Genomic DNA, 12299 nt, shown 5'->3' on the forward strand with positions numbered 1-12299 from the left:
GCCTCATGGCCAAAAATCCAAATATAAAACAGAAGCATATTGTCACAAATTCAATCAAGACTTTAAAAATGGTCCACACTTAAAAACAAAAACAAAAAACAACCCTGGAAGCTTGAACTGCAAGGGACTGAGATATTATGATAGGAGGCTTTCAGAGAAACCTGAATAATCATAACATAACCATCACTTCATAATTGTGTTACGATAAATATATATGACTCCAAGCAGGTAGCTTGCACTCTCCTGGTGGCTTGGAAGAAGCAAACTGCCAGAGCAGTTTCTCTGAAAGCAGATTTTCAGAGGTCCCAGTAGGAAACAGGCTGATAAAACTCTCAACTGCAAACACGGGCTACTTTTCATGGGAAAAGAGGGCAGAATCAAGACTCAGAGAGTGCGGCCTGAGCCACAGAGGATTATTCCCAAGCTTGAAACTGAATCAAGGAACTCCTACCATCTACCGGGTTGGATTTCTCAGCAGTACTGGACTAGGGACGCCTTTTAGTCTTCTGTTTCTCCTATTTTGAACCCAAATGTCTATGACGATTATCCTATGCCCAGTCCACAAGCAAGTGTTGGGAGGGCTGGGGGCACACAGTTTGTCTCTGTAGGTTCACAGCTGCACAGATGGAGAACTGTGCCCTCGTAGCTGTGCCTAATAGACAGCCCCCCAAGACCTTTGTCTACACCTGACCCCGATTTAACTTGAGACGATGCTCTAACAGGATGAGATGGGAACTCTGGGCTGGAGTAAACACATTCTGTAGCAGGAGGGACGGTGAGGATCAGAGTGGACAGGCCTTTGAGTGGCCCCTCAGTGCCTCTGGCCTCCTGGTGCTCATGCCTCTGTGTGGTCCGCTCGCCATGAGCCTTGTCAGGACCTGTGCCTTGCTGTTAACCAACAGAACTTGACAGAGGTGAAAGGATGCTGTGTTCACACTTCTGTGTTACGTTATATGGCAAAGGTCATGGGATGTCACCTGTCCAATGGTTATGTTACATGATTTAGCAACCATGATGGGGCATTACTTCATGATTGAAAGTGAAAGTCACTCAGTTGTGTCTGACTCTTTGCAACCCCATGGTCTATATAGTCCATGGAATTCTCCAGGCCAGAATACTGGAGTGGGTAGCCTTTCCCTTCTCTAAGGGATCTTCCCAAACCTGGGATTGAACCCAGGTCTCCCACATTGCAGGCAGATTCTTTATCAGCTGCGCTACAAGGGAAGCCCAAGAATACTGGAGTGTGTAGCCTATCCCTTCTTCAGCGGATCTTCCTGACCGAGGAATCAAATCGGAGTCTCCTGCATTGCAGGTGGATTCTTTACCAGCTGAGCTATCAGCGTCATGTTTATGTAATGCCAACTACAGAAACCCTAAGCAGGTAGCTTTCACTCTCCTGCTGGCTATGATGAAGCAAACTGCCACAAGCTCTACAGAAGCAAGGAGGTGAGTTCTGCCAATAACCTAAATGAGCCCAGATGTGGGTTCTTTCCCAGTCAAGCTTCTGGATAACCATGAAACCCGGTTGATCTCCTAATGTAGTTCTGTGAGAGATTGAGCACAGAACACTGATTCCACATTCACAGAAATTGTGAGATAATAAATGTATGTTCTTGTGAGCCATGGCGTGTGTGGTAACTTATTATTCAGCAACAGAAAACTAATACAAAGATTCTCAACAGGCAATGTATTGTGCGAGTGCAGCAAACTCAGACTCACGCCATCCTGGGTTTAGCCTTTGCATCGCAATTTTCACCTTATAGGTAACAATGTGAAAGTGAAAGGCACTCAGTTGTGTCCAGCTCTTTGACCCCATGGACTCCATGGAATCTGCTAGGCCAGAATACTGGAGTAGGTAGCCTTACCCTTCTCCAGGGGATCTTCCCAACTCAGGAATTGAACCCAGGTCTCCTGCATTGCAGGTGAATCCTTTACCAGCTGAGCCACAAGGGAAGCCCAAGAATACTGGAGTGGGTAGCCTATCCCATTTCTAGCAGATCTTCCTGACTCAGGAATTGAACCGGGGTCTCCTGTATTGCAAGCAGATTCTTTGCCAACTGAGCTATCAGGGAAGCCCTATAGGTAACAATAGTAGCGTCCAATCAGGTGGATGGTGATGTGTGGCTTGGAAATGATCAAAGAATTGATCAACTTCTCTAGTCCTAGCTTAGAGTCAACAATATAATGCTCATATTTAAAATTACATGACAAAATGATAAAGACTGTAGGATTTGACAGTACCCCCAAGAAACCTATAGCTGCCATTTTTGTGCCCCAATTTCTGTGATAAGCTAAATCAAAGATAAAATTAAATCTTTCAAGCTCTGAGTATGTGTGTGAGTCACAGGGAGTCACATGCTTTTTCCTTTGGATTTAGAAGGACTATTTTCAGTTAGGTCACCCCTGCCAGGAGAGAAGAGTTGGGGCAAATAAGGCATCTCTGAAAACAGCGTCTCTGAATATAGAGTTTCCCAGCTATCAAAGCACAGCCATTCTCCCTGGGCAAGTTCAGCTGTCAGGAGTTCAGAGCCGGCCACTCCCTGGGGAAGCCACACAAATCTGGAGGCATGCCTGTGATCTGAGTGCTCACTGTTTGACTTCCAATGTGATCGGCTTGCGGGGCAGGGAGGCCACTGTGGACAGAGGGGGGCAGGAGCCTTTGAAGACTTACTCGCTTGCTCCTTGGTGCTTGATTCTGTCACCGTGTGGGATCTGTCCATCTCCTCCTTGGAGTGACAGCTGGGGACAGAGTTACTGCAGGAATGCTGGGAGAGGGATTTTCTCAGAAATAGACCTAACTATCAAGTGGTCATAAATTACTTCCCAGTACAGACGATGACTAACAATTGCTTTAAAATGGTACATCCTATTTATGTTTATCTTCAGGGTGACTACAGATACCAAACTCTTGAGAGGGAGCGTCTGAGAGCATTTGTTCATGAGGTCTTAGTGGTCCAGTTTTCACTGGAAGCCTAGGATCTTCTGTGTTATGGGATCATGGAACACGGATGTCCAGGTGTTCTCTACTTGTTCCCTGAGCTGCTGTTGTGAGATCCAGTCATTTGTGATACAGAAACGTCACACAGATGCTTGGTGTTGGCCAGAGAGCCCAGAGGAGGTGTTTGTTTAATGTCCAGCTCTCCTCAGAATAAAAGAAGGGGTGAGTACCTGCAGGGCTCACTCTCCTGGGATAATTCCTTCTGCCCTGAAAATATCAGTTTTTGCTTTTTTGGAGTAATATCTAGGCCATAGGCATTGAAGGCTTCTCCAACTGTGAAAGGAAATGTCAAGGTAGCTTAGGCGAAGTACCGCTCTAACGGAGGAAAGATGGTGATGACAAGCAGAGGGGGTCAATTTTTACTTTTTTTTTGACTTTCAAAGGTGGCTGTGTGGGTGGTGGGGAGTGGATGTGGGGTGGGGAGTGGTGGGTGTGGGGCATGCCCAATACTAATCTCACTTACACAACAGAAAATGCTTTTCAGAAGTTTCCAGATTTGGTTGGATCATAGAAATGAAGATGGGCAATAAACCTGACTTTGGTTTTGGCCCTACCCACTCCTCTGGGACTGAGCTCACTTGCCCCAATCGCCTGAATTTAGGTAAGGGAGAGAATGGGGCAGGTGTAACGTTTTCTTTCCATAGTCTCTGGTGCTGGGAAGGTTGAGAAGGCACAGTGAAAATGGAAGGAGGTTCCTGAAAATAATGGGCACCAAGACAGCTGTGAGACGCCAAGTCTGTTGTTCTCACTGGTTTTAAAAGTGCAGAAATACTAAAACTTTAGCGAAGGCTAATCACCTGTTATGCCAGTGAAAGCCTGGGTTCTAATCAACCTAATAGACAGTGCTGTGGGTGTTTTTTTTTTTTTAATTGGATTTGTAATTTTTTGTGACTTGTTTTCCTTTTTAAGTTTATTTATGTATTTCCTTATTAATTGGCTGTGTTGAGTCATGGGTGTAGCATGCAGGATCTTTGCTGCGTCATGCAGAATCTTTTTTTGCAGTGCACAGATGAGTTGTGGCACGTGGCATCCAGCACATGTGGGCTTTGGTAGCTGTGGGACACGGGAGCTTAGTTGCTCCCCAACACATGGGAGCTTAATTCCTTGACCAGGGATTGAATCTGCACCCCCGAACTGCAAGGCAGATTCTTAACTGCTGGACCCCCAGGAAAGCCCCCGCTGTAGGTGTTTTTAAGATGTTTTTGATGAGAAGTTTTAGCATATAGGCAATCTGCCACCAAAGTTTCATTTATAATTAACTTTTTCTTTTAAAAAAATTTAATGATCTCTACAAGACACACATTACTTCTTCTGTAAGAGGTTTGTGCTTTTCTTAAATATCTTTTGATAAGCACAGAGTCAGAAGGACTTCCTGAATCTTAACTATTCATATTCATTTAATTAACATGCCCTGAAAATCTGCAGGATTGCATATCAAATCAATATTGCCGGCACAGTATAAAATTGAATCTGACCTTTATATGAATCAATTTATTTTGCAATAGAACAATTTCTTGATCTGAGACCTGTGTCCTTCATGGACAGGGATTTAACCAATGGTCTGACTGTGGCTCACAAAGCCTCCAACATCCAGTGTGTGAATGGACCTCCCCACCCCTTCCCTGCCCACTTTTTTCCAGCTCCCCCGGCCCCAGGCTACTTCCCCATGCCTGTTTCCACTCCTAGGGTCTTTGCACATGTTCTTCCTTCCTCCTGTGAATTTCTCCCCCATCCTAGGTCTTCTTCCTGGCTCCCTCATCACCTTCTTGAAGACTCTTCCTCTAGGTCTCTGAATGGCTTCACCCTCAGATACTTTATATTATGATGATACTTTCTTTTCTTCATCATATTTATTGCTACATAGGTGTGCTGTTTGTTTATTTAGATGATCATTGTCTGTCTTTCTGTGAGCATTATAGCCCCTCAGGACAGGGACCTAGCACTTAAGGACATCCCACTCACCCAGAGTGAGGCTCCAGTAAATACCTGTTGAATGAATGAGTGAAATTAATGTAAAATTTTATGCATCCTGGGGGCTTTAAAGATAAAGATCTCAACTGACTCAGAGGTAACAAGAAATTTGGTAACCAAATTATTAATATTTTTGTAATAACAAAAGTGTTAATATTTTAGTAAGAGGTTAAGTGTTGGTGAAACAACATATTTTATAGCCATTATGACAATTATGATATTTGATGTGTCTTTACTGTTTTTCTTTGCATACATTTACTTTCCTCTGTCAAAATATTTCACCTGTGATGTTCTTGAACTATTTGGGAGCATGTGACTACTTAATACTTAAATGCATAGTTTGATTAATGTTACTAATTTAATAATAGGTACTGGTATTTTTCTAAAATATTACTTAATAGATCCATAATTTTATCACATTGTTAAACTAAGTACAAATAGTAGAAAGTATTCTCCATACACCAAAGCTCCTTGGACAGTTGGGATCTGGCCACTGAAGCGTTGTAAGGGAAATACTAGCACCCTCATTTTATAGACAAGGAAACTCCTGTCTAAAGCAGCAGGCGGGTGATGTATCTAACGCCACCCATTGCAGTTGGCTGATCTTGGACTTACACACCATGTGCTCACTCCTTGGATCTCCTCTTCCTATTTTTAAATGCTTTTTAAATAAATTTACATTAAAAAAATAAAAAGTAAAAAAAATAAAAGTATCCCCCCAAAATAAAATAAAATGGCCATTCTTTTTATTTTTTTATTGGAGTATAGTTGATTTACAATGTTGTGATATAAAGGCTTTTAAACATTATTCTCTCTGTGTGTATTAGCACTTTAAAATGATTTCTAGGCTATTAAAAAGGGTGATTATAAAGTTCAAGCTTCAGTCCACCTAAAAGAGTGGTTCTTTTTTTTTTTTTTTTGGAACCTTTTGGAGACTTTATTATAGTGATTAGTGTTGATCCTTAACAAGAGAACTTACCAACTAAAATGGTTTGTCTGGCCATAGAGTAAAAGAGTGGTTCTTAAAGTGTGTCCTCCACCCATCAGTGGCATCAGCAGCATCTGAGAGCTTGCTAGACAGGCAAACCACGGGGGCCACCCAGAACGAGTGAATCAGAATCTCTAGGGTGGGGCCAGGAATCTTGGATTTAATAAAATCCTCAGGAGATTCAGCTGAAAGTCCAAGTTTGAGAACCACTAGGCAAGAACAAACATGACCATTCAACCGGCCCTTTATATGAAAGTGTTAGTTGCTCAGTCATGTCTGACTCTTAGCGACCATGTGGACTGTAGCCCACCAGGCTCCTCTGCCCAAGGAATTCTCCAGGCAAGAATAATGGAGTAGGTTGCCATTTCCTTCTCCAGGGGCTCTTCCTGACCTACAGATTGAACCCAGGTCTCCTGAAGTGCAGGCAGATTCTTTATCATCTGAGCCAGCAGCAAGGCAGATTCCTAACCACTAGACCATGAAGGCCCTTTATATAAAAGTGTCTAATTCAGCAGGAATTTTGGTAATACTGCTTATGACATTCTTGCAGACAAAGTGATGTCAGATAAAAAAGGAGTTTCTCAAAGTTATTTTCCAAAAGTTTTATCTTTTACAGGGTGCTCCCCACCCAACCCTCACCTTGCTGACATGCCTTTGGCTTGGGTGCCTGAAGTTTAACTTTTGACACAATTCTAAGATAACCTTTGGCTCTTGGTTTCTGAGATTTTGGAAATGTTGGCCAGTGTAAACTTGCACTGCTACATTATGTGGACAAATTCCTTTGCAATGATCTAAATCAAGGTTCTCAAAGCATGTCCCCACACCAGCAGCATCAGTGTCACCTGGAATCTTTTCAGAATTGCAAATTCTCAGGCTCCATCCCAGCCCTGCTCAATCAGAAACTCTGGGGATAGGCCTGGCAATCTGTGTTTATCAAGCCCTCCAGGTGATTCTGTTGGACTGCAGCTTGAGAAACACTGACCTGAAAGAATCTACGTAGAAGAGTATGTCCCAGTGATTTTGACATGTGATTTAAATAAGGTTTGGACCAAAGCAGCTGACACAACCAATCAGAGAAGACAGTGTTGGTTGCCATGGTGAACTTACATTCAAAACCAGCCAGCCTGAAGTTTACAGTTCTGAAGAAACAGTACTTTGTCACCACCTAAGGAACTGTATACCTCTTCCACTACTGCTTTTATATCACAATCTCTTTTCTCATTTTCCTTTGTCTGTTTTAAAGGACAATTTGACTCCAAATTAGAACTGTCAATTCTACTTAAAAAAAAAAAAAAAAACACTTTGCCAAAATGGGCTTTAAACATGTACAGCTCTATCTATTCATTACTTTCTATCAATTCATTCATGGCTTCTTATTCCAAAGAATGTTCTGACTTCTGCAATATATTCTGCATAGTTTATATCTGGCCCTTCTCAGGTCATTTGCAAGATTTCCCCAGAGGAGTCTTGTCTAAAGAGTTAGTTCATCCAAACTTTGTGGCGTGCTCTGGCCCCTTGAACCTATGATTTTCCTAATTTGAGGAGCTGGTACAGTCAGCGGATTCACTATGATACAAAAGTGCTGACAGCACCGGCTGCATTCACAGGGTCTGGGGAAGGAGAAGCTCCATCTAAAGGGCTTTGGTGAGAGTATGAAGGCTGGATTTCTTGGCTGTCTTTCAGTTAGGAAGCATTTAATTAACTGGTCTTTCTGGGGAAAATTCAACCTAGACTTCCAGATGTTCAAGCTGGTTTTAGAAAAGGCAGAGGAACCAGAGATCAAATTGCCAACATCTGCTGGATCATCAAAAAGGCAAGAGAGTTCCAGAAAAACATCTACTTCTGCTTTATTGACTATGCCAAAGCCTTTGACTGTGTGGATCACAACAAACTGTGGAAAATTCTTCAAGAGTTGGGAATACCAGACCACCTGACTTGCTTCTTGAAAAGCCTGTAGGCAGGTCAGGAAGCAACAGTTAGAAGTGGACATGGAACAACAGACTGGTTCCAAAAAGGAAAAGGAGTACATCAAGGCTGTATATTGTCACCCTGCTTATTTAACTTATATGCAGAGAACATCATGAGAAACACTGGGCTGGATGAAGCACAAACTGGAATCAAGATTGCTGGGAAAAATATCAACCTCAGATATGCAGATGACACCAGCTTATGGCAGAAAGTGAAGAAGAACTAAAGAGCCTCTTGATGAAAGTGAAAGAGGAGAGTGAAAAAGTTGGCTTAAAGCTCAACATTCAGAAAACAAAGATCATGGCATCTGGTCCCATCACTTCATGGCAAATAGATGGGGAAAAAGTGGAAACAGTGGCTGACTTTATTTTTTGGGCTCCAAAATCACTGCAGATGGTGATTGCAGCCATGAAATTAAAAGACGCTAGCTCCTTGGAAGGAAAGTTATGACCAACCTAGACAGCATATTAAAAAGCAGAGACATTACTTTGTCAACCAAGGTCCATCTAGTCAAGGCTATGGTTTTTCCAGTGGTCATGTATGCATGTGAGAGTTGGACTATAAAGAAAGTTGAGTACCGAAGAATTGATGCTTTTCAACTGTGATGTTGGAGAAGACTCTTAAGAGTCCCTTGGACTGCAAGGAGATCCAACCAGTCCATCCTGAAGGAGATCAGTCCTGGGTGTTCAGTGGAATGACTGGTGTTGAAGTTGAAACTCCAATACTTTGGCCACCTGATGTGAAAAGGTGACTCATTGAAAAGACCCTGATGCTGGGAAAGATTGAGGGCAGGAGGTGAAGGGGACGACAGAGGATGAGATGGTTGGATGGCATCACTGACTTGATGGACATGAGTTTGAGCAAATTCTGGGAGTTGGAGATGGACAGGGAGGCCTGGCATGCTGTGGTTCATGGGGTTGCAAAGAGTTGGACATGACTGAGCAACTGAACTGAACTGAACTGACTCTTGTCATTCCTTGTCTGTATTTATTTATTTTTTTCACAGACATTACTGTGCCTGAAATGTGCAGAAATCCAGGACTGGATTCATACTTGAGAGGTATTTTCCAGTCATTTCTCTATTAGCATTTAAATGTCTATAACAAACATTCCCCCATACAGACTGAATTCTCACACATTTGGCATCAAAGTTGGGAAGCCCATTACGTGAGTAAGAGAAACATGGGGCTCAGTTAGGTAAATTTGCTCCAATTCTCAGTGGGGCTGATAGATTTTGTCCAAGAAGAAAGGTAGCCAGCTCACTCAGGAGGTGGAAGAAATGAGCTAGAAGATTCTCTTATGTCCTACAGCCACCACACATGATGGATTATCACTGAGATGGGAGCTTCCTACTTTACTGCCAGCCAGGACCTGCTAGGACTAGCACAAGTGAAAAACCATGGTGCAATAGATGTTACTCTAACCTCATCCCATAATAAGCACGTTCCACACTCCCTGACAAGAGAGCACATCCTGGCCTTTAGCTAGGACGATACACTAAAACAGCTCCCTTCCAGAATACTCCTCATCAAATGGCAATTTCTTAAAGTTAAGAAAATAGCCCTTGTTTCATTTGGACATTCTCCTTTGCCATGATGATCAATAGCAGATAACTTTTTGGGGCATACTGCGTCTTCCTTTTCTGGGTTTTATAAAAACTCGGAATATTGCAAAAAATAATGAAACGATAAAGCAAATTCTTTCCAATCTTGATTTCTTTTTAAATAAGTTCCAGCCTATTATTTAGTCATTAGTGAGGCATTTATCTTTTATTCCAGAGAAAATCATCTTCAATAGAAGGATCAGTTCAGTTCAGTTGCTCAGTCATGTCTGACCCTTTGCGACCCCATGGACTGCAGCACTCCAGGCCTCCCTGTCCATGATACTGCCTAATATTAACAAGTAGAGTGGGTTAACTGGTCAGCTTCTATTAAATGTCGATCAATACTGTTTAAGATGAGAGGTTCCTTTGTGTCCCTAAAGATTTATCTTCTTGAATATCCACCTCTTTTTTACATTTCAGCTGGCCTGAAAAGTTTCAAAATCTTATCAGAACATAAAATTTACAAGATGCAAGATTAAAACACCCTGTATCAATCTTTGGGCAGGACAGACCCACATGTTCAGTACTAGAATAAATTGACTAATAAGACCATGAATAAATGACAGAATCACTATTCCAAGTTACTCAGTGCAAGTGATCTCTTACAAGCATTTCTTGTAATTTATCAGCTAGGTTCCTTCTTTACACCCTTTAAAAATGCATCCACTGTTGTTTTACATATCATTTAAGCCCAGTGTATTTAATATGCACGTTAATACAGAATAAGGTATTTACATAGCTCAGATGCCTACTGATATAAGAAGTGAGGACAGAATTTGACCTATTGGATAACATGACGATAAACTTCAATGATGTTTAATTCCCACAGGAAGCCTTTGGGCAATGTGATGGCCCAGGGAATTCTTGTCATCCTGATGTACAGAAGCAAACTGCAAAGGCTGAGTTTTTGGTAGTCTCTTGACCTATCTGAAATGTTTTGAGTCTGATTTCCACTTTAATGCAATGATCCTGATGAACAGTCCTTTTAAAAATCTAGCTATTTGTTTAAGGTAAGTTATATCTTATTTTAGGAATCACATAATTCATTTTTATTTGAAATCTCTCTCTCTTAGACTATGAAGACTAAATATGTATAATTTATAGGTATGTATACACTTATAAATATATTTTATTATATACAAAATATATATGCATATGCATGTATGTGTGTATACATACATAAAAATCATTTAGTATAGTTAAAACCTGTTCTTACTAAATTTTGTATAAAAATTTAGACATTCTGAGGGCAAATGCATAACAACACAAGCCTGCCTAATATAATATCTACTCAGAGGTTACTGACACAGACACCATTTAAAGTAGAAATAAAAATTTCCTATTTTGTGATTGCACTGTATGAATATGAGTAAAAAAGACTCACATCTGAAAGCTGAGGTTGCTTTTCATGTGCTGCAATTTACAGTAAGTGGTGAACATTATAATCACTGAAGAATAACTGTGGATAATATATGGATGTTTAAAACAAATACATGATTTAGGCATTTGAGAGCTCACCCTGCATCAAATGAGGTCACACTTTTCAAGCCAACTTAAAGAGCAAGTCCTGGCCATACCTTCATGGGCGCCAGCTGGATGGGCGTGATGCAGGAAGGGTCCACCATGGGCTTCGGCCTGTTGGCGGTGTCTGCTAGCAGGCTGTGCCACTGCTGTGGGAGGCCGGTAAATTTCTGTTCCTGTGGATCAAACCCAGTGTGAACCCTGTGTTCAAAGTTGGATGGGCCCGATATTTCAATCTTTTTCTTTTTTTTCCCAAACATGATGCAAAACCTGAGAAATGAAACAGAAAAGAGAACAGTTTATTATCTTGCCAGCCAAAAGACCACAGGAAAATCAGTAATTCACTCATCGTTCTGTCTTTTCAGCTTTTCCACTATTAGCTGCAGACAATGCAAGTTGTACTTTCAGAGTCTATAGATGAGGCTGCTGCTGCTGCTGCTAAGTTGCTTCAGTCATGTCCGACTCTGTGCGACCCCATAGTCGGCAGCCCACCAGGCTCCCCCGTCCCTGGGATTCTCCAGGCAAGAACACTGGAGTGGGTTGCCAATGCATGAAAGTGAAAAGTGAAAGTGAAGTCACTCAGTCGTGTCCAACTCTGCAGCCTTCCAGGCTCCTCCGTCCATGGGATTCTCCAGGCAAGAGTACTGGAGTGGGGTTGCCTTCTCCGGTAGATGAGGCAACTTCATTCAAAATTTTTGCTTTTTCCTTATACTTGCCATGTGGATTAGGGTTTTCCAACTCGCTGAGTTTGGTCATGTGACTCACCTTAACTAATGGACTGTGGAAGAAGAAAAAGTCCTGCAGTTCAGGGTGGATATGTTTTAATATTTTTTTGATGTGGACAATTTTTACTATCTTTACTGGATTTGTTACAATACTGCTTCTGCGTTATGTTTTGTCTTGTTTTCTTGGCCCTAAGGCATGTGGGATCAAACCTGCACCCCTGCACGGGAAGGCAAAGTCTTAGCCACCGGACCACCAGGGACGTCCCCAGGGTGGAGGTTTTTGAAGGTATTGTGTTTCCACTTCCCTCTTACACTTCTGCCACTTGGCATGCACATCTCTCTAGTGGATGATGTTCCCTCAGCCAAGATTCTGGAAGGAGAGATGCATGAAGCAGACACAAATCTGACCTCCAGGCTGGAGTCACACCAACAGCTGACTTGTGAGTATGAAATAAATGTTTGTCATGGAGTCATTAAGACGTTGTATTTGTTTGTTATGTGGTGTTACCAAAGCAAAAGCTGACT

The 12299-nt window shown here is 42.0% G+C and overlaps 1 protein-coding gene across 3 annotated transcripts in view; it reads right to left on the minus strand.

Moving 5' to 3' along the window:
- PAK5 (p21 (RAC1) activated kinase 5) overlaps positions 1-12299 on the minus strand; it is a 419175-nt gene that overhangs the window by 102484 nt on the left and 304392 nt on the right. For all 3 annotated transcript variants that reach the window (XM_061435602.1, XM_061435603.1, XM_061435604.1), the window contains exon 3: positions 11106-11319. In XM_061435602.1, coding sequence (XP_061291586.1) covers positions 11106-11309 — 204 coding nt within the window. In that variant the 5' untranslated portion in view covers positions 11310-11319. The remainder of the gene's footprint in view (positions 1-11105; positions 11320-12299) is intronic.

This window comes from Bos javanicus, chromosome 13 (assembly GCF_032452875.1).
Source record: "Bos javanicus breed banteng chromosome 13, ARS-OSU_banteng_1.0, whole genome shotgun sequence".
NCBI classification, from domain to species: domain Eukaryota; kingdom Metazoa; phylum Chordata; class Mammalia; order Artiodactyla; family Bovidae; genus Bos; species Bos javanicus.